We start from the raw sequence: 23,089 nt of genomic DNA on the forward strand, positions 1-23,089 counted from the left end.
ACAGCAAGAGACTCCGCAGTTCATCTGCTTTATCCACTTATTGGAAGGAGGAGTTTTTGAAGTGAGCAAAAAAATAATTATTAAGTGAAATCTTCAGCTTTATTGGACTTTTTTCATTTGTTTTCTTTTGATTTGTTCTGGTTTTGTTTTTGTATTTTTTTAAGAATTGGTCATACCAGCATGAAAATGAATGTGTTTGAACTTCAGTTCAGTTTTGAGTGATACACTATTGCAGCCTGTTCTATTTTCCAGTGCAAGGCATACTTTGGTTTATGGAAACACATCTTCATTTTGCAAATATAAGAGGGGTTGAAAAGCTTTTGAATAGGGATCTGCTATTTGCATTGCTGGAAGCACTAAGCCTCATGGTGAGTCTGATAGGCAGTAGCTGGAACAAAGACCCACCCAGCCCAGATTAAAAGTATGTTAATGCACATCAGTGTAGTGGGAATCACATCCAATTTTTTTCTTGAGATGGCCTTTCCACATAAAGAACTACTAAAACACTCAGTATAGCATGTCTTCAGGTACCTGGTGACTCCAAAAAAAAAGCATTTAAAGGTTTTTTTTCTGTGAATTTGTGATCCTGTGATACAAGCTCTTTACCAGTTGGTTGTTGAAACACAGACTCTGAAGGGGTACTAAATGACAAAAGTAACAGGATGCAGATGGAATTTAATCTGTTGGACACATCCAGACACTGTTATCGGGTCTGTCATCTGTGCTTAGCATACCCAGATAGCTCCTGAGTGGTCTGCATAGACAGCTGGCAGTTTAGTAGAGATTGTGATCTTCAGAAAATATGTAGCTGACGTCTTGTGTAATACTTGCTATGGAAGTATTGGTGTCACCAGCCTAAGTGCAACACTTGCTGGGTGGGGAACACATATCATATATATAACATATAAAGCAGGACTCTTTGGAAGAAGTTATTCAGTACCAAGCACTGCCAGAAAGTCATGAAGGGCATCCACAGAGCTTGTCCTGCAGGGTGATGAACTGGGAGCAAGGAGGTCACTGCAGGAATCCCTTTGGCTCAGTAGTGCTTGCTGCTGAGCTGCAGTTGTAGACTGAGGCTGGTTTGGTGGCTGCTGGTGTTTTGTGGGGACAAGAATCCCTAACTAACCCTGGAACAGGAGGAGACATGCCCCAGTGCTCTGGAAAAACCCTCAGCTGTTGTGAATTGTTTTTGTGCAACAGCGCAAGGTCAAACAGTGCCGCTGTAGCTCTCAGAATAGTGCATGATCTCTCTGTAAAGGTACCTGCCTGCATCTGACACAGCTGCCCTTGGAGAGCAAGGAAGGTATTGCCTGAGCCCACTCTGAGCCCACACTGCCACATGAAGAGACCTTGGGGGTAGCTGGGGAAGGATTGTAGCTCAGAATTAGCAGGTCCATAATCAGCTGTAGTGATGAGGTGGACTTGAATGAGTACTTGCAGCACTTCCCTAAGAAAATACTCTGTAGCTCAAGGGCAGAGTGCTTTGAGAGAGACTTCTGTTTCCTCCATATGCTGTGTATGCTTTCAGATCTAATCTGCAAACAGGGAATATGTCAGGCATGAGGAACTGTGCAGACCATTTGCTTTTCTTGAGGTTTGGGCAGGTCCAAAGAGATACTGAATGCTCTGTTAAGATGCACGATTGGGCATCACTTCCTCTGTGCATACTGCAGAATAGTTCCACGAAGCACAAAGGTGCTGGCAAGCTGCTGCATCACCCTAGTCCTGTGAGCAGCAAGAGTTTTGTTACATGAGATTTACTTGAGAAGTATTAAGTCTGTCTTCAGAAGTTTGACTTGGACCAAATGGAGCATGAAGTGGCTTTCATGTTAATCGGCAGAGTTAGTTAAGAGAATATAGAATTCCTTATTCTTTCTGTAATGTACTGAGCCTGTTTAATTAGGCAACTGGGATTTGAATTATTAAATAACAGAACAGTTTCAATCTACTTTTCTGTTGGTAAAGATCTCCAGCAACCCCATTTTTATTCCATGGATTTTTAAATTATGAGTTTCAGAAACTCTTTGAACCTCAGGAGGATGGCTTACTGGATCCAGGAGGACAGAGAAATAGGACTCTTTTTTTAAGGTCTCCTGGGGACAGCAAGTTACTCTCTGTTGTTTACATACCAACCTCACAAGAATATGGAAATAAATGCTAGGCCGTCGAAGCAAAGCAGAAAAATTGTATTTTCAGCCATATCCTGTGTCAAAGCATCTGTTTGGTTTTGTGCAGCATAAGAATAAACCCTACTGCACGAAACACTGGGAGTATTTCTGTGGTTTGGGGGAAAAGAGAATCGAGCAAAGTAACAGGAGCTGCAGTTCATGGGCTTGGGAAGACTCCAGAAGGTGGACTGGCATAGCTGAGGGAAAGGACAAAGAGGAGCTGTCTCAGCCAGAGCAGTGAAGAACTGCTAAACTTGAGCAGTGATTGGAGGTGTGCCACCTTCAAGGCAATGACAAAAGGGCTGAGGAAATGTCTGCCATTGTTCATGGTTGGGGCAGACCCTGGGCAGGGTGTCCTTGTGGGCATCAGGAGGCAAGGGACTTGCTAACAAAGCCACTTGGCCCCAAAAAACTCCTTAAATATCTTCCAACCTCAGGCTTCTCCAGCCGTCCTGACCCCAGGCTAATATATTCTGGTTCCTGTTTGGGACTGGTGCACTTCAAAAGCCTTGTTGAGTCGAGGGGTGGGTGGACACCGTGGGTGGAACTGGTGACCCAAAATACCATTTCCCCTTCCTAAAGCTGGGCGTATACCAAACTTGTGTCTCTGTGTGGTGAAAGAATATGAACCAAAAGTGCTGAGAGATGCAGTGGTTAAACTGAAACATGCTGTGGCAGGATGAAAGTAATCTTGTCCCTTACAAGGCCTTAATGCTTTGGGGCTTTATTTTTTTCAAGTGGTTGCCATCCATGCTGTCTCTATCTGTGCTTTTAATAGAAAGATTTTTATATGCAGAGATGTATCAAGATGCCATCAGGTTAAATCACCCCGTGTTACATTATCACTCACTAGTTTGATACAAAAAACAAGTATCTGTAGTTGTGTTTTATTTAAAATTTTAAGTCTGAAGTGCCATTGAAGGTGCTGAAGCATAAGAGGATGACTCCCATGTAAGGGTCTATGTCCCTTGCAGGGAGCCCTGCAGTACAAAGAAGGGTCAAATCCAAATATTTTTCTGTTTCTGTGAGTCTGGTATGTAAAATATTATGCAAATGAGAGATTTACCTGGATTGCCAAGACTAAGGATAATCCATAATCTCTTTGCTTGGTGTTTAAAAACAATGGCACTGTACATGCATAGGAATGGCACATGAGATCTACCTTAAGGCTAGAGCTACATAATTCTGTGTCCCACTGGTTTTAAGAGACCTTGGTGTATTGACTTAGTTACAACTTTGCAGCAGGGTAGCTGTACTTCAGAGCTCTGTGGTAGATGGAAGTTAAAAATAAGTCTTATAGCAGAACCTAAACATTTCTTTGGAATTTCTCAGCCAAGGTCTCTAGGAGATTAAACATGTTTCCTTGCTCAGATTCTTCTGGGTTTCAAACAGCAGAAGGAGAGCAGAATAACTGAACCAAAGCAATGATTTGGAAGAGCTAATCAAGGATGAGGGGTTCTTCTTTGAAGGTAGCTTGATTTATCTCATTAGTCTAGACTCAGAAACTTTGTCTAGTTAATTTGCTTTATTTGGTTCATGCATGGTTTTAGCTGTGAAGTGACCTGTCCCATGGCTCAGGTAAAGCATGAGTGCTGTGCAGTTGTAGGAGCTCTGGACCACTCAGGTACAACTGCAGTGTACAGTGGCACTGTAGTACCACTCACAGTTAAGGAAAGGTGAGTAAGGTTCAGCCTCAGGAAATGTCAAGCAGTGTGGTGATACCAGTATTTAACTGATACTTTATCCTCTTGTCCCATCAAAGATCCTTACCTGCCCCTTTGCCAAGATTCAGTGTGTTCACTGTCTGTATTGCTCTGTAGCCCAGCACATCTCCTCACTCCCTCTGGGACAGCATCCTCTGAGGGAATCTGACTCTGCAATTTCTGTGCATCTCTCAGTGTCAGCCTGATAAGACAGAAGGAGGCATAGCACTGGGCATGGGGCTCTGAGTACCTTGAAAGCTGACTTCTGACAAGTGTATAACCAAGTGTGGTGTGTTTCTCCCATGTGAAAACAGTTTACAGGGCAAAAGCAGATGTTACTGTTATTTGGCGTGTGTGAAAGTGCAGAAGCGGGTGTGCCTCCCTTTTCCTTTAACTGGCAAGAGAATCTGCTGTTGCTTTTTTATTTCTATTTCTTTCCCCCCACCAAATGGTAATTGAGTTTTGAGGGGCTTTATCTTTCCCTGAAGTTGTGGGTGAATTTCTGATGTGATTGCACGGTGTAGTGGTGGCTGGAGCCCTGCTGTTGCCTCGTTCATCGGAGCTGCTTCATGAGAGTGCAAAACACTTCTGAGGTATGATTTCCCATAGCATGCTAATCCAGTGAAGTGCTGTAGATTTGCTTGCTGGCACTGTTTAAATCCATAATGCAGCACCACCTGCCAAACCATGGGGCATAATGGAAGTGTTAATGAATGTACATATATACCCTCCCACACGGCTGCAAGTTGAATGACTTATGAGTCAAGGCAGAAAATTTAGTCTGAGTGCAGAAGGAACTAGAATTAGCATATCCTGATGCAGATCTCTGCTGAAACTGGTGGGTGAGGGGTGGCCACGGGGGTCTAAAGTTTGGTCAGCTGACTTTCTTAGATGTGTTGATTTTCAGCTGCTGCTCTATGGATTCATCCACTCATGGCACCTGAGATGTAACTTGGGCATTCAACAACAAAGTGCAGGTACTGAGCAGCACCAGCTGGGGCCCTGGTACCTCTCTTCTGGAGGGGTATTCTCATGGGATGTTTCTCTCCAGTGCTGGCAGCGTGAAGGCACTTGATAGCGGCGTGGACTTGAGTGATGCAAGTGTAAACTCTGTTCCTCAGGGGTGGTTTGGCCAGTTGCCCACTGGTGCCTGAGTGCCAAGGTGTGCGTTTGCCACCAAGCTGGCGCAGAGTGGAAGGAGCAGGGGAAAAGCTGACAGCCAAGAGGTTTGCCAAAGAGAGGGGTAGGAAGAGGCAGCAGGGCTGGCCCGGCACATGGCTGGGATGCTGGCAGTGTATGTGCCCCCTGTCCTCAGGCAGGTTTAATGGAATGCTGTGGCTTTGCAAAACCCTGCATCACCGTGTGTGAGGCAGAGGAGGGGCCTGTGCATCCACCCCTCATCCCACTCCTCATCCTTGTGCCCAGTCCCGAGTTCTGCCCACCCTCCTCTTTGAGACAAGCTGTTGGATTTGCCAAGTATGGAGTCACCTCCCCAGCATGCTGTACGTAAATAAGAGGCTTGTGCTCTTGGCAGACATTGTAACGAGCCTGGAAAAAATTACTGTTACGGGTCCTGGCCCAGTGATGAGATCTTGGAGTCTTCCAAGTGACAGAGCAATGACATGGACCTGGGAAATGCCTGAAATAGCCTTCCACACAGTTCTGGGATTTAGCGTCATTAAATTCTAAGTAAAATAGGCCATGTGCCTATTTGGGCAAATTTGGGAGATAGCTGTTCCTTCACCTTCTGGTGAAGCTCTGCTAAATCTCATCTCCAGTATACAGTCTAGTATACTCTGTTCTTCTGTACCTGTAAGTGAATATTAGATGTGTTGTGGGGAACCAGGAGGACTGCCCTTGATTCAAGACTCTAGAAAAATTTATAGAGAGCCCTACAAGCCTGCCCTGTGCCTTGGGGTGTAGAACTATTGCAGAAACATCAGTGCTGCCCCATAGCTCACAGATAATTTCAGGGAACATCCTGATGCTAAGTGAACAGGCAATGTGTCTTTTTTTTCCATAGGATATGTACAACGATAGTCTTTTTGTCTAGGAAGGAGATAGACATGAGTCAAGGTTTGGAAAAGACTTGCAGGTAGAGGACAGATTTTGGAAATAGCCTGGAGATCCCCACTCTTCTCACCTTCCTTCATCAGTCCCTTGGACTTGATAGGATTCACCTAGCCCCTAGTGGAAATGCTATTACCAGGGAACTTCACAGCCTTAAGCTCTTTGCAGCTGTCTAAAAGATGCAAAGTGTGTTTGCCAGGAGGGAAAGGAGTCTTTAAAAAGCCATTTACATCCTGAAAGACATCCGGTAGAAACACTGGAGATGTAAAATGCATTAAATACTGAATTGAGCCTGACTGGAAGACAAGCTTGGAGCCAAATGCATTGACTGATTTGCAGGAGGGTGACTGGAATGAGGTGGCCTGTACCCTTTCTATCCATTAATCATCTCCAAAGCATCCATAGGTGCCACAAAGTCTGCGCCTTGGCTCAGCCATGTGTGGACAGCATGGTGCCCATAAGGCTGCAGGACCATGACCCATCAAGGAGCTGGGCAGAGGGGTGGATGCACCCCTTGTTTTGGGACTGATGTGGGGAAGGCAGGGTAGAGCTGTGAGGAGGTCTGTGCTGGGCAGTCCTTGGTGCTGCTTAGGATCCCTTCACAGTTCCACGCTGCAGCTCAGGAATTCGTTGTCTGGACCACTTCCACCTGCCCAAGGTGATGCTGGTTGAGACTGGGAGGGCTGTGCCATGCACATCTGGCTGTGCCATGCACATCTGGCTGCATTACTAGCATCAGGGCTGCATGCAGGCAGCAAAATATCTGGGCTGCAAACAGGGTGTTGCTGAAGCACTGGGCTATTGCTGCAGACACCTCGCTGAGCAATATTAAGAGCAGCAAAACCACCCAGGGCAGTGAATTTGGGGTCTTTCCTATTGGTGTGTCAGCAGGCTGGGATGTGTAGGAGGGAAGCTGCCCATTTCCAGGGATTGTGCGAGCAGGAAGGGCAGCTATTGGAATTTGAAGCCGCTTCCTCCACTGAATTTGTTCTTGCTGTGTTATCTCTGCCTGGGCAGGGCAGGGGAACATCTTGGCTATCTGCTTTTTTGCTACAGTATGTTTAGGTCAACTTCATTGGTTCCATGATAACATAGGAGAGGCCTTCCTGGCAAATTCTCACAAAGAATTTGCAAGAGTAATACAGGAATCTGCCATCTCTTGATGTCTCATGAGAGCTTCGGAATTAAAGGGGTAAGGAAAGGGATGGTGGATTTTAACACACAAGAAGTAATGGAAGTAAGAATAGCTGAGCCAGGCCCCAGTTACTGAGTTGCCCTCATTTCATAGCTTGGCAAAAGGCTTGGATCAGCCTCCAGTGGACACCCCTAAACTGGCAACCATACAGTTTTATTTGAGGTCTTAGAGCTACAGGAATGGATCTTGTGTAGCTGCTTTCTGGTCGCATAACTGTATTCTTCTACAGAACTGGTAGTGGCAGAGCTATAACTACAAATGACCCAAATCTGACTGAAGTGTTCTTTTTAATAATAATGGGAAAAAAAATAATCTGGTTTCTGCACCTGACTGTTAGCTTGTCAGAGTGACAGAACTCTTCTTATTTTGAAAAGGGCACTACATCTCCAAGGGAAACAGGCTGAAGATTAATGGTGTTGTTGTGGGAGGTGGAGGAGGAGTTGGGAGAGGGAGCAGAGTTGCTTTTGGATGACATTTGTCAGTGTGATTGACTCATGCTGTGCTGCACTTACATACAGACTGGGGACACCGACAAGCACGTGCTTCCCAGTGAAAACAAGTGAGTCCCTGAACCGAGCCTGGCCACAGGGAAGCTGCTGCTCAGTTCTACAGCAAGGGCTTCTCCTTACATCACTGAGGGATTTGCAGAGGGGGAAGGTGGGGGGGGCCGCCTACTACCTAAGCCATTTCCAGTGACGTGGCTTTTTATTATTATTATTTGTTCAGGCTATAATTCCATGTTTCCTGAAATAACTACCAAGTATTCATCAGGCAGCTACTGCCTTTAGCTGCCTTTTGTGTGAATCTCAAGTGCTTCATTACTCCCCCGGTGCGTTTTCTTTCTCTTACAGTAAATCTGAGCAGCATCTGTATGGTGGAGGAGGTGATGCAATTTTGGGTTGAAAGGGAGAAAAGGTCTGGCTGGCACAGGAAGCCAGTGAGCAGTTCAGGGAATACAACACTCGGGATACAGCATCTTTTTGCACAGGAGGAGAATTGAAGAGGCCATTTCCAGGACCAACAGTTACCTCCCCCCACATTCAAAGCCCAGCCAATTGCAGGTCTTTATTGCTTGGTGGAGGATTTTATTTTAAAAATACGGTTAGTTTAAGGTTTTTGTTTTGTTGGGTTTTATTCTCCCTTTTAGTAGCAATCTGATAGTGCTTTGATCACTGCTCCAAAAGGAAATGCCTGTAATTTCCTGTGCAGGTCTTCCCAGGTACTGGGCTCCATCAGATCCGGAAGCTGATGGGAGTTGGGAGCACCTGTTAGAATTCTTCTTCTTAGAAAACCTCAGAGAATTGAAATTGCACTTAGGTTTTTGAAAAACTTACTGCCAGAACTACAAAAGACATCAGACACTGGCTTCCTGCATGACAGATCTGTTCCATGCTGACTTCCCACTGAAGACTGGAACACGGTCCAGCTTCTGTTCAGTGCCTCCTTTTGGAGGCATTGACTGGGAAGGAAATCTGACAGACTGGAGAAAACTTGGCTAAGAGTAAATAGTCTTTATTTAGTAATAATTAGCAGTGGGTTTTCATACACCTACGAGTCCTTTGGCTCCTGAAGGTTTGGGACATGGTCATGCCTACTTGAGGGAGAAATTCCTGAAGTTCATTCAGTCCTGATCAGCATGACTCAAGGGAAGCAGCAGCCTCCTAAAAGGGCATGTCCTGTCTTTCAAGGATTCTTAGTTCCCAGCCCAAGGGATTGCCTACAACGCATCGGGCTGAACTATTTTGGTACCTGGCTAGCGTCTCTGGGTGTGTCGCGGTGGTTGTGTGGCTGCAGCCAGCAGTCTGCAAGAGGAACAGAGAGGGAAGTGTTCAGATTTTGCAGAGTTTCAGCCCTGCAGGCACTGCATGGAGTTGCTAATGCTTACAAAGTGGCCGGGTAAAAGGGTGTAATCGAGTGAGCTGTGGGTAGAGGAAGAATTCTTAATTGCAGCTGTAGGAGTAGTTGGCAGCCTCGGTGGCTGATTGTGTTCCTCAGGTGAGATTGGCGTCCTCAGGTAAGCAGAGTTCTGGCAGGCCATGGGTGAGGAGCCGTGGACCAAAACAAGCTGATGATAGGAAAATTGCCTTGGCCATGGGTTGATGGAATCATCAGCATGCATGCTTATACATTAATATGTGCTAAATCACAGCCTATTGCTGAAGTGGACATAAGCTCCCTGAAGCTGTCTGAACTGCAGCAGAGGAGGAGGGAGCTTGGTAGTTCCCACACAGGCCCTGCTGTAGCTTTTTCTGGAGGTTTCATAACAGAATTAAGCAATTTGTGTTGCATGTTGCCATGGAGACTGTAAATCACTGTCATGCTGGTCTTCTCAGTCAGGGAGCCGGTGTCTTTAATTGCGCTAACCTCCCCTACAAATCCAGGGCTTGGTTCTGAGCTTGCTGACCTGTAAAGGCTTCGCCCTGGGAGCTCAGCCTCGAGGACAGCAGAGCAGGAACCAGGGAAGGGGGTGCTGGGACATCAAATATCAACTATCTGGAGTCCATTTTATCTTTTATTGTTGTCTTTTGTGGCCACAACTCTGTTCAGACCCACTTGCATTCAGGGCAAGTTTTGTAATGAGGGTGGGGATTAGATATGCTACCTACATTTTGTGGGCCAGTCATACAAACTAAGCTGAAGTTGGTGGTTTTATGTTACTCAGCTGCTCCAAGGGGATACCTCAGCCCTTACACTCCATCTCCATGTCTAGACAGGTAGATGGGGTTTTATGCGCTTTATTCTGCCTCCTAAAAAAAAATACTTTTTGCTGAGGAGGCTCACTCAGCCTCAATGACACCCTTGGATCAATGTTTCTTTTTTTCTTCCCATCCACCTACCCCAGAAGTAGCCACATTTCTGTCTCAGCATTACTGGCTTGTGCTGTTAGGCCACCAGTCTTGCCAGTGTATATGAAGATGGTTGTATAAATCAGCTTCCTTCCAGTGACTAAACCCTGATGGCATTCGTAGGGTACAGATCCTTCTCTTGGCTCCTTCTAAATAAATAACTATATAAATTGTAAGATGATTATCATCAGGGCTTATTAGTGTATTACCACATGCTGCTTTGTATTCAGACAATAGATAAAAACATTTGTGCTTCACTTTTCCCAGTCAGATCTACAGCAAACACGTTTACTCCCATCTGAGGAGGACTGTGTCAGTACTCTTGCCAAAAACACATGAAAATCAGCCCAAGTCTTTTGCACTTGCCTGTAGCTCTATCACCTTTGGGAATGTTTAATCTTTTCCAGGAAATGATATATGTTGTTTTAAAGGTTTGAATCATGAGCTGGTTAAGTTTATAATTTTGTCAAGGCATGAGTTGTCTTCTTGCTCTGGTTATTAGGGCAGGTGGAAGGGTAGAGGGACTGAAGTGCTTGGCTTTCGGAGGGTTTTCATTATGTACCTGCATGGCTGGAGCATGGGACCTGCCATCTCAATAGAAAGAGGAGTACTTCCATGAGCAGTAGAAACAATCCTGCAGAAACATCTAAACTTGCTGCCTGTTGACACTCTGAAATTTTCATCTGTTGTGTTAGCATCACCTAAAATATGGGGAATTGTGCTCAACAAACCAGCCTACAGTTCTTGATTTTTTTTCAATTTCTTTTTTTCTTTTTTTCAGTTCATTTCTTGCTGTTTTCCCCAGGCTACGTAACACAGAGTCTGGCAGTTCAGACACACAGCATGACCAAACTTCGGTCATGCCGATTCAGCCGATAAGCATGCTGGGCAGAGACACAGTTTGTACAATGGGCTAAACATTATCCTAGTACTTTGGGGAGCATTTCATGCAAGATAAGCTTGAGGCCGCTTAGGAGCGGGTTAAAGGGCTGGCACAAAATGTCAGTGAAAATGTAATGCTCGTTGCCAAGCAGCAGCTTGTGGTTTTGTGAGGAGGTCAAAAATCGTGCACAAACGGAGTATGTTTTTCACATCCACAGACTGTCCCCTGCCATGTCAGTAACAATCAGTCTTTCATTCTGCCTGGCTGGAGCTGCTCTGCCATGTAAAGAAGGATGGGGTGAAATCTTGGCCATGGGCAAAGCAAAAAATTGTCTTTAAATGTGTTGGAAGGAGGGGCAGAGCTTTAGCCAGGGTCTGTGTCTCAAAAAGCCTGTGAGGATCATCTCTCCCAAGAAGGATTACACAGAAATAAAACTTGGTCTTTCAAGCAAAAATAAGGCATTTAGTTGAAATTCATAGGTTTTTCTGCAGCCCAGTGTGCTGTGTATTGATGTGCGGCCTCATAAATATGAGAAGGTGGCTTACTCAAAAATAGGGCTAAGAAATTTTTCCTTGGGGTTGTTGTGAGGAAATGCAGTAAGACTATTTGAAACCTCAGCTGGTTTGGTCTTCTCCCCATCCAGCAGCTGTTGCTTGCAGTGGAAATTCTTGCTATTCTCAAGAATTTCCTCCACAGGTGGTTTAGAAACAAGCAGACTTGATCATGATTCTTGCTCTGAAAATGTTGGCTTGTCTCAACATGGACAAGAGGCCTTTGCTTTTCTTAGACTCAGCAATATTATCCTCTGTCTCCTCCTTATGGGCTTTTCTTTTTAGAGGTGTTATGGGGTCTCCAGTTGTGCTGAAAGAACATGAGACACCCAAGTTTGCCAGGTCAAAAGTGCTTTCATGGTGCTGTACTTTGGATTAAACTGAAGTAATGATTTTGGAGAAAGGGACTATAGAAATCAGAAACTAACCTGGATTAGGAGATTGTGTTTTGACAAGAACACAATCAGCTTCTGTGACACCAAGCACATCACCCTTGCTTGGTGGTTTCTGAGATTGAGAAAGTCAAAGTTGTCTTTTTAATAAAAAAGAGATCCCTAGGGTTATTGGGAAAGCCTCCAAAAGCTTGTGTGGGTTGGTGGGGATAAAAGCTGGGAGCCAACAGTTTATGGAGGTTCCCTCAGAGCAGTCCTGGTCCCACCTCTGTGCTGAGCCCAGCCAGCACCTGCAGCCCAAGGGGCACCAGCAAAACCAGAGTGTCTGGGAGCAGGTGTCTGCAGAAACTGTCACAACAGCTGCTGCTGCACTGAACAGTATTTTCTAGAAAAGCAATACCAAGAAAATGAACTGCCTTGTCTTCGGCCTTATCATTATGATGGATTTTTTTTTATTATTATTCTTTTCTCTTTAAGGGTGTGAAAGACCTCCCAGAAAGTGCAGTGGTCATTCAGATCTGGGAGATGGCCACCTGTTTCCTCTGTGATCTGAGTCAGTATCACTGCTACTCATGGGGCATGCAGGGCACTTATAAGTACAGAACCTCCTGCCTGGCTTAAACAAGCAGTCTCTGCTGCTGAATGTTGAAATGGGCCAGTCAGAACCGGCTGCCTCTTCTTCTTTCTCCACATACCTGTGCTGTTGGCCAGTTTCAGACAGGGAATTTTTTTCATCTTTCTTTTAGGAGGTAGCTCTGAGGTGAGGGGAGCAGTGTGACCATGCTGCCAGGAAGCTGCTCTCCTGGCTGTGTCACAGCCACAGGCACCAGCCTTCCTGCCATGGCAGGGTTGAGGGGTTTAAAAAAAAAAAAAAGGCAAAACAAAAACCACCTGTTGTTCCTGGCCTACTGCCTTCTTGTTTTTATTTCCCAAACTTGAAAGTGAGAGAGAAGAAAGCAGCTAAGTGCATTTTTGTCTGCTGGCAGAGCTAGGATTGGACCTTTAACTCCTGTTTCATCCATCACCACCAGCTGTGCCTGCAGATCTGGCCCTGGGATGTATTAGACCATTTAATGCTTGCTATACCTTGGGTTAAGCAGTAAGGAATAGCACAACTCTGATTTATCAATGGGATTTGGTCACTGGCAGCAGGAAACTGTCAGGAGTTTGACAGGTGCACTGAGCCAGGGTGATTTTTGTCATTACCATGTGGACCCAGCCCCTGTAGAAAAGGTATGCAATGGCATAGGCATTGCATGTACATTTTTGGTGACAGCAATGCTTGTACACAAGGCAGGAGTAAATGAGGCACAGTGGTGGAGTTGTCTGTGCTTGTAAGTGCTGGCTCTGAGCTGGAGCAGAGCTGTTGGGAAGGGCTGATACTGCTGCTCCTGTCCAAAAGGATTGTGTTAAGTCAGAGCTGCCTTCATCCTCACTTGTTAGGCAGCAGGTAAAAGCTGCCTTGTGCATGTTGCCCTCTTGTCACTGCTGCTGAGTGATTGGAGATGATCTCTCTCTCCAGCAGGTTCAGCACACTGGAAGCATGGCTACAAGTGCCGTTCCCAGCGAAAACCTCCCCACGTACAAGCTGGTGGTTGTTGGAGATGGTGGTGTGGGGAAGAGTGCTCTCACTATTCAGTTTTTCCAGAAGATTTTTGTGCCAGACTATGACCCAACTATTGAAGACTCCTACCTGAAACACACGGAAATAGATGGGCAATGGGCAATTCTTGATGGTAAGCAAGCTGCTCTCACAGTCCCCTTTCCCTTCTAGCTGAGCATAATTGCAAATAGACCTCAGTGTCCCCCACAGCATGTTGTGTCCCTGTGTCCCTCCTGCTCTGCTGTGGGCTGGCAGGAACTGGAGCTGCAGTGCATGGTCTGCAGCTGGTCTCCAGCAAAGCTTCTCCTTCCAGTTGCATTGGTTCCAGCTCTGCACAGAAATGTTGCTTGCAGGCCTGTGAAAACTACAGATCCTCATTGGCATTTGGAGTAGGCTTCTGCAGCAGGTGAATTACAGCACTGCCAGGTGGATATTGCTAATCATACTTCATTGTGGTTGAGCTCATCCCCAGGAAATGACAATGGGTGGGTGAGTGAGGGTTATAACCAGGAAGAGCATTTAATCAGAGCTGTTGTCCACTGACAGTGAAGAATTGTTATAGCTCTTAACTCCAGTTATTTAGGTGTGATGTTTTAATATTTAAGTACCTGTTTCATTTAAACATGGGTAGGGTACCAGCCTGGAGAATTGCTATAGCCAAGAGTTCTCAGTTCTTTGAAGAAAAACTGCCTTTATTATTTTTATTTTTTTTAAATGAAACAACAGTGAAACACACCACCGACCAAAAAACAAAATAAACAAAAAGAAAAACAACTACCACCCAAACAAAAGAAAAGTGACTTGATTAGGAGGTGAGGAGAAAGCCCTGTATTACCTAAAGCTGCAGCTTTTTCATTTGTGCTGCATATGAGGCAGACTAACCACAGCTACAAAGGCAATCTTGCTCTTAAATGTTGTAAGTTTTGTTTTGCTTTATACAATAATTAGGTAGTACATAAAAGCAAGTATATTGTTCCTTAATTACCCAAGTTCATGTATGTGGCCAGTAACATAAGTGAACTAAATTTAGCCCCACTTCTGCCAAATTCTGCCTCCACCCTCTTGTCAAGACAGTGCTCAAGATCTTTGGTGTCTCTGCCCAAATGTCATTGGTGTGTGAGGAAAGAAAGCTGGGGGATTGTCATGAGTGGTGGAATGTGGGTGCTGCTGGGGTTTGCTGTGCAGACTGTTAGCTTGGTCTGGAAGCTTAGTTGTACTCTTAAGGATTTATCAGGTGTAATTTAGTGAGTGCAAATGGCCACAAAGTCCTTAAAATAATAGCTTTTATTCAAAACCAGAAAACAACAAAAGAAGTTAATCTTGCCAACTTTTGTTCATTTGAATATGTTAATAGTTGGTAGAAGGGAGTATTTGGTATCAGGGAAATTGGTGCTGAAATGTCTCTTCTTGTCATCTGCATCAGAGATATCTGCGACCAATTAACCATCTCATAATGTATACATGTGCCCTTATTTTTAAAATGCCAGTCCTGTGTAAAAGAAAAATCCAGTCCTGCTGTAAGTTAAATTCATTATTTTGGGTCCAGAATCCAGCCTTCTAAACTGAGCATTCACTGGTATGCCTCATGTTCTAATATAACAGTACCAGCTACTGTACATATTGGTGTTGGCTGAAACACCTGCAATTTGCAAATTATTGAAAAGTAAAAAAGTAATCTTTTACTGAATATTTGGAGTTTTTGCTTAGACAAAAAAAAAATAAAAATCAAAGCAACAAAAAACCCAACCAAATCTGATCTGAGTGGGAGTGGTAAAAGAAATTATTTTCCAGCAAGCAGAAACTTAACCCTTTGTTTTAATGAAAAAGCCATTCTTTTGCTCAGATGGACCTAAATGGCTGTACTTGGGCTGAACTGAATTCAGCTGTGGCCTTGAATGGCATGTTGGGAATCCCTGACTTCCAGAGCTTGTGTGCCCACAGATGCTTTACAGCCAGAGAAGTGAAACTGCAGCTGCTTCTCTTTCCTACCACTTGAGACTTTGAACAATCACAATTTTGGAAGAAAGGCAATATTCTTGCCTGAAAAAGGATGAGACCCTTTTCCATCTGCCCAGCAGAAACAGAGCACCAAGACTGACTAACACTCCTGTCATTTGCCACAGCAAATGGATCTAGGCCATTCTCAGAGGTCACCATATACTGGGACAGCTGCTCTTGTGGCTACATGAATCACTTACGGTATAAATTTAGGGATAAACATGATAGGTAGGGTAAAGATGCATCATGATAAATCCTAGATTTTCCAGTTGTTCTTTATGACCAAAGCCTTTACAAGCTGTGGTTTCATGCAGTGCTTGGTGGGCAGAAGCAGCTGCCCACTCCTAAAATAGGAACTAGTTTTGGAACATGAACAACCAAGTGAGGATATAGCCTGAGGGGCTCCATAAGTCTTGAAATTTTCAGAAAAGTTATTATTTTTAAAAAACCAAATTCATAGACATCCAAAAATTTAAAAAAAAAAGGGGAAACATCTCACCTTTTTCCAGGCTGTTGCCTGAGCAGTTCTGTACAAAGCATCTCAAGCATTTTGTAACTGCACCAGCATTATGGTAAAAAAACTCTTCTGCTAGCCAGCTTGCATAAAGCATTTGGCTTCCCTCCATGAAGACCTTCACCCACATTTATTCAGCAGCAGTAACTGTCTGCATGATGAAATGTTTGACTTGCATTTTTTTCCTTTGCTGAAATCTCTCACTGAAAGTAGATTGAAATGGAATAGGGTTTTATTGTAGATTTCAGAGCAAAAGCTACATTCAGAATCTTCTTTTATCTGTTTGTCCTTTGGCTTGGGCACATCTCTCTATCTTTCTCACCATAGAGCTGTCTGTGATAGTTCCCTGCCTCCCAGAAGATTGGGGAACCTGTGTTTGACATTTTCATGTTCCCACTACACAAAACCACTTCATTGTTGACCTTATGCCAGCTTTAGAAGACCATCGATGCAGTGTTTGGAAGATGAGTGTTGTAGAGAGGAAGAGGACACTTAACCTGAATCAAAGATGCACAGGCAATTTGTGGCTAGCCCATTTTTTGGTTGCTACCACTCTAATGAGCCTTTAGGATCAGCCTCCAATTTTCTCTGCATATGTTATCTTGGTTTATTCCCTGCTGGTTGTGCTGAAATCAGCACAGTGCTGTGCTTGGTGAAATGCACTCAGACGCAGGTGCTGTACAGACATGAGGTCAGAATTAAGTGGGAGCCAGGGTTAATCTGCTTTGATTAGCTCTTGCTTCAATTGCATTGCTGTGATTAATTTTGCACACTCCTTTCTATGTGCAGGCTAACTTAGTAAGTAGCAGAGGATTTCTTTTGGTGTAGCTGAAAAATGCCAGTCTGGAATTATTAATCTGGGCATGAAGCCAAAAGTGGAATACCTTAATATGGCAAAAATTCCCTATGGTTCAGAATTTCTTATGGCTCATACACCACACAGAGATAAAAAGGTGTCAAGCAAAGGGAGATGAAGAGATGACCACAAGCACATGGCTTGGTCTTGCTGGGGAATTGAGCTGAACTCTTAGCTGTAGGGCTAGCACAGCAGGGCTGTGCCAATTGGTACTGGCCAAACAAGGAATTGTGTTGGATGAAAGGAAGCTGTGGTCTCCCTTGCCTTCCCTTGTCTTTCCTTGGTATGATTTTGATGGAACTCTCACAGCCTAGAAGTTGTCTCTCTGCTCTTGAACTTCAGTCTCCCTTCTAGTTCTCTTCCCAAGACCTCCTCCCAATCCTGGGGTGCCATTGTGCTGAGCCTGACCTGCTCAGCCTGGTGTGCACTCTGTGCAGTCACACTAAGCTCCATTCCTTCCCCCACACTTCTCTACCATTCCCAACTATCCTTGCATCCATTTTTGTTGAGGGTTTTTGCTGCTAGTCATCCCTGGGCACGCTGTCTGCTTTTCTTCTTGGGAAACTTGAGAGTACTTGACCATGAGGAGCCAGAAGAAGATCAAAGGTCACTTCAGATTTGCAGGCAGAAGGGTTGGTTTGTGGCTCGCTTTCTTCTCGTTTCTGCTAATTTTGACTTCCAGTAGCATCACTGAGAGCATTAAAATTCAAGTTAAATTTGGACTTTCATTCTTTTATTTGTGTGTACAGTATTTCCCCTCCCTTAATTGCTGGGATTTTGCAACTATGAAAGAGGGGGTTTTGTCTTGGGTTGTGAGGAATTTTTTTCCTGCCAGGAAAATTTTGGTGTTGCAACATGGAAAACACAAGGCTTTGAATACTTGCTCCTTGTTAGAGAAAGAGCTCCTTTAAGGGCTTGCATCTTTATTCTGCTTATTGATGTGGACACTTTCTCCTGAAGACTCCTCTTTTCTTTTTGCTTAAAGAAAGGGCAAGAATTCAAGTACTTGGGTTTTCCATGTTATAGCATCTGTGTATTTAGCTAGGACACAGAAGAAGGGCTCATAAAAGCCCCAGTGTTTTCCTATCATGTGTTTTTGCTGAGGAAAGCTGTCATGCCAGGGGCAGCTTGGCTGTGTCTGAGAAGGAGCAGAAGCATCAGAGTGACCAAGTGAAGCATCTGCCTTGCCTTGGGCATGGCAAGGGCACCTCATGCCTCTTCAAGGTGACTTGGTGTGTGGGAATACAGAATAGGAGCTGTGACCCCAGTACCCCACCTGTGCAGTTCCCAGAATACCAGTTCCTCAGCTGAAGCCAGTGGCTGATAGGAGTGCCCCCTCCCAGAGTGCTGCTGATGGGAGAAGACTGAGACTCTGGATGTGGCTTTCCTCAGCCTAAGGCTCGTTAGTTTGACTTGGTAATTCAAGTTAAATTTTCCCATGAGGTTAGGTACCGAGCTGCAGGGCAGTGAAACCCAAAGGCTGAAGGACAGAAAATGTGTTAACGTGCCTGTCAGTTCATCTTTATCCCCTCTAGATGCCATGGACAGCGGAGAAGCTCTCTTGAGGTGACCTATACACTCAGCTGCCTGGCAGAGTAAAGGTAAAGACGTAGGAGGAAGTTTTGCCTAGATATAAAAAGAGAAGAACTCACCTGCACAACCAGATCTGAGCTCCTCGAAGGCTGGGAATGCTGTGTTTGAACTGCATCCAGCCTAGACTTCAGAAAAAGCAATGCCATTGTTGACTTAAAAGTTCACAGTGTGTCTCTGCCCTTGGTTTAGATCCACCAAGGGCCTTTGTCTCTGGATGGGCACTCAGAGCACTGTCAGTTGCAGAGACATTGCCACATGATACACCTTGAAGCCCCAAGGGCTTCTGTTTTTGGAGCACAAATTCCTGTGTATCCCTGGGCTCCTGTGCCTGCTTAGAAGTGCTCTCTCTAGGCAGCTGCACTCTTGCATAACCCATCAGGATTCCCAGGAAAATGGTGTGGAGAGCTCTAAAGGGGCAGGGTTCAATTAGAAAGGAGTTCATCACAGCAGCTGGGGGTCCCATCCACTGGAAAGTGGAAAAGGGCATCTCTTCACTCAGCAACCTCTTACCTGCAAAGCAGGAGACCTTCCTGCTGGGCTCTCACAGCCTAATTGCTCTTAGTTTAGTCTCCAGCTGGTCTCATGATAGCTGTAAATGGCTTTGCCCTCTTTGGATGTCTGTTCCTACATCAGACATCCTCCTCAGCTTCTCTCCCCTTCAGCTTACCCAAATGCTTTCCCAATTGTTCCTCATTGCTTCTTAGGTCAAATTTGTGAGAACTTCACCAGGTTTTCTGTTGGAAGTCCCTAACAATGCACTGGCAACCTATGACTCCAATTTCAGTTCTTGGAAGAATGAGGTAGGAGAAACTCGCTGTGCTTTGGTCCATGCTGGCATTTATGTGCTGCCAGTGGGGCAACAGGTGGTTTAAAGTGTACCAGCTCACAGTTCTCTACTCCTGGTTATTTCTGTCTTCTGGCATCTTGTCTGTAGAAACAGGAGTTTTAAAAGAAGGTGAATGCTGGCTAAATCTCCTCATCCCTTTGGGAAGCCAGTCACATTGTGATTTACCCCTTCCCAAGGTTTCTCCTTGCCACTTTCCCATTCCTGTAGGTAGGAGTCTTCTTGAAGCTTTTATGCTGCAAGGTAACACCACAAGCAAAGTCACTTACATCTGGCCCTTTTTTGGTGCTGATGCTTTTAGGATGTGGTCCTGTCCTGCCTACAGAAGATCTAGATCACTCTACTGTTGATAACTCACAAAGCACAGAAGTGTTAGGCTGGGGGTTTGCCTTGGTGTAGAGGATCTTTAAAATTAAGACAAGGACTTTCTCTGGCCGTCTACACAATGCTTAACTTGGTATGAATAACCCATCTGAGATTAACCTTCACTGCTGTGTGTCTTTTATATGCACTTTCAAAGTGCAATTTTAAATGCTGTCTGGACTTGCTCACCTTTTTATCAATGCTGCAAGTGAATTCCCTTTAAGTAGCAGCTGCTGACACAGCAGCTCTGCCTGTGTTTAGTGTGATGGCCAAGATCCAGGCAAGGATGGAAAGGCCCATGCAGTGGGGTATCCCCACAGCCCACCAGGGCTTGCCCCTCTCCCAGGGGATGCAGAGCTTTGCAGGGGCAGCAGCTGGGGATGGCCTCATAGGTGCAAAGGCAGAGCTGGATGCTTCTTACATATTTCATGGGAAGTTTGCAAATGTGCCAGAGCAAGGGGAAGTCCCTAAGCAAATTACCATGCAGGATACAGCACATCCATCTCCACCTTCCTGCCCACAGCTTGTGCTGGGGCACCTGCCCTGTCTCAGGGGGAGGGAGGGCAGGAGGCCTCAGCTCTCAGCAGGGAGCTCTCCCACTCCACCACAGGTTGGGTTTGTGTGCTGGTTGTCAGCTCTCAGCCCTGCCCTGACACCGTGTCTAGCTGCTGCAGGAGTCAGATGAGGGCAGCCCAGCCTCTCCGTACAGGTTGGGCAGGTAGGAGAGATTAATTTCCTCTTCTGTCCCAGCTCCAGAGTACTGGCCTTATTCCATGGTAGCAATTCTGCCCAGGGCATAGAAATTTACCAGCACATGCAGTCTCTTTGGGTTTTTCTATTTCCTTTTTCTTTCTCTGTTTTTTTTTTTTGTACAGTCCTTAAGAATAGCCTTAATGCCTTTGAGCTGAAACCCTTGCTTCCTAGATTTAGAGGGGAGGAGCAGGATAAGAGGCTATGAAGAGACTCAGGTGACTTTCCAATAATCTTGGCAAATAAACCTAAATCTTAGGATCTTTGCAAAAGCCTAATAGCTCTTTTTTACCTTAAGAACTCATAAAAACAGATATTCAACAGCAGTTAAGGCAGGAGAACAAATGAGGTTGAAGGCTTTAAAGGGCCTGCCATCACTAAGGAAGGTCTCCAAGTTGTCCAGTGTAGTTGTCTCTCCTCCAGACATGCATTGGAGGTGTGGCTGGCTCGTGGGGTGCGCTGTGACATGCAGCGTGTCCACCTGTGCTGATGCAGCAAAGTGGTCTTTATCATGGTCCCATCTGGAAACTGGGGCAGCCTGAGCACTTACCCCTACAGGGAACACCTTGCTGGGTCTGTGGGCCCGTTCAGACTAGGCAAACCTGTATCAAGCCCTGCTGCTCTGTCAGCAGTATGCTCCTGCCACTGTCTCCGCTGTCTCCAACCACGGCTGCCCTGAGCTTTCCCCATCTCTTGTGGGCAGCAGTTGTTTACACCATGGATGTACAGCAGAGGCAAAACAGTTTTCCCACCCAGCCCAGTGGACTGGAATGTGAAAATGTTCCCAGTCATCATTAAGGTCCCATGTTTGCCTCTGGAGTGCAACGATGCATTAGGACTAGTGCTTCTGAGCAGCTGATGCACTTTGAGTGTCCCCCATGTTGGTACTGGCATAGCCTAAACTGATGAACTCCTCTTGCACCCTCCTCCTGCCACTCAAAATCCTGGCTGTGCACAAAGCTGGGGTTCAGGAACTAGCGCTAATGTGTGTATCAGGATGTGGTGTTTGCCCAGAAGGCTGGGGTAGCTTGTTCCACAGGTGATGGGATGCCCTGCGAGACAGATCTGTGGAGAACCAACAAGTTATGATTCCATTAGGTTTAATCTAGTGGGGAACAGCATCGGGGTGGCTGTCACAACTGAGGTGTTTTAGGGGATTTCAACATGGATTTACAGAAATGTGATCACTGTATTGGATATGCAAGGCACTTAAAGCTTTTCCATCTGCTTTAGTTAGCTCCTTAGCACACCATGTGGGACTAAATATTTAAGGGGAGTGCCCCAAGACTCACTCTGAAGGGACAAAATTGTCTAGAAATAATATCCAGGTGTTGAGAAAAGGAAAATTATTGTAGCTGTTACTTTGAGTTGTCTCTCAACTCCACTTCACCCTGCATTTTGTAGGTTATCCCTGACATTTAAACTGGCTTTTAGCTAGTCTTCCAGTCTTGGGTTTTCTTTGCTGGGAGAGGGAAAAGTTGGGAGGGCTGTGAAATACTTAGAGCCATATCTTGGCAGAGGATCTCCAAAATCAGTGATCAGTATTTGGTAATGGAAAATGAAAATGAAATCCACATAGTCATCTTCCCCTCCATCTGCTCCCAACTTAGGCACATGGGGATGAGTGAGGTCTGGGACAGAAACCCCTTGTCCATCCAATTTGATTTCATCAGATCTTACAGTCTTTGAGCAAGCCCTGCAGAGGCAGAATGGACACACAGTGTTGCCAGCAACTACAGGTCCCTCACAAGAACTAAAAACCTTTGTCTCTTCTGTCCTAGTTCTGGATACTGCAGGCCAAGAGGAGTTCAGTGCAATGAGGGAGCAGTACATGAGGACTGGAGATGGTTTCCTTATTGTCTACTCGGTGACAGACAAGGCCAGCTTCGAGCACGTGGACCGGTTCCACCAGCTGATCCTCCGAGTCAAGGACAGGTGGGTGCCACGGGGCTGGGCACTGCCTGACCCACCAGGCTGCCAACCATCCTGATTGTACATCTCACCCTGACTTCTGCCTTCTGGGTGTCCTGAGATGAATCCTTGTGTGGGATTTGTGGACCTCAGTGTGGTGAATAAGTGGTTTACTACTTCTGATAAGCATTAAGTACTTTCAATGTGGAAAGGGTCAGTAGTGCTACAATGGAGTGAAATTACACTTGGAAGGGAGAAACTTCTGCCAGAATGGCCTGGCAGAGCAGTGTGAGAAAGAGATCAGACACCTTTGAAGGTAACCAGCTCAGCTCTGAAGAGGGGGAAGGATGCTCTGTGCACAGTGCAGGCACCAGCAGGGAGTCAGCAAGTATTCAGCCCTGATTATTCTGTATGTGCTGGCACCATCTTCCTTTCTCTGGCTTGTGCCAAACACACCTTCGAAGGCCCTGCATTATTTAGGGGTGTGGACAAGTGTCTTGAAGGGGAAAAAAACTCATGCTGGAAGGAACTGTATTTCTTACCAGGGATGTAATGTAGTTAATGCACTGTGCTCTGCCGCAAACAGTTGCACAGAATAAAACAGCTGTCTGTGCCTGAAGAGACAGCAAGAGAGGTCACCTCTCTCCTCCTTGCATGTGCAGGGGAGAAGATAGCACTGGGAGTTTAATCATGGTAAATAAACGTGTCCTGGCAGAGTGAGGGGAAGCTGCTGGTTTATCTCCAAGGTAACTCCCTCTTCCCATCCTGGTTCAAGAAGCAGTGGATCCATCCTCACTGGGTGGGGTGTGAATTAAGCCCTTATATGTCTGCAGATTTGAAACACTTAGT

General features: G+C 45.4%; 1 protein-coding gene across 10 annotated transcripts in view; it reads left to right on the top strand.

The window, feature by feature from the left end:
- The window catches only part of MRAS (muscle RAS oncogene homolog), a 38,958-nt gene that overhangs the window by 8,135 nt on the left and 7,734 nt on the right, over window positions 1-23,089 (top strand). For 5 of the 10 annotated variants that reach the window (XM_086897645.1, XM_086897651.1, XM_086897647.1 and 2 more), the window contains 2 exons: window positions 13,331-13,544; window positions 22,111-22,264. In XM_086897645.1, the coding sequence (XP_086753771.1) occupies window positions 13,352-13,544; window positions 22,111-22,264 (347 nt within the window). In that variant the 5' untranslated portion in view covers window positions 13,331-13,351. Of the gene's footprint in view, window positions 1-12,285; window positions 12,362-13,330; window positions 13,545-22,110; window positions 22,265-23,089 lie in introns of those variants that run through there. The other 5 variants (XM_086897649.1, XM_086897653.1, XM_086897648.1 and 2 more) reach the window with 2 other exon arrangements.

The sequence above is a fragment of the Cyanistes caeruleus genome, chromosome 7, assembly GCF_971803275.1.
Source record: "Cyanistes caeruleus chromosome 7, bCyaCae1.hap1.1, whole genome shotgun sequence".
In the NCBI taxonomy this organism is placed as follows: domain Eukaryota; kingdom Metazoa; phylum Chordata; class Aves; order Passeriformes; family Paridae; genus Cyanistes; species Cyanistes caeruleus.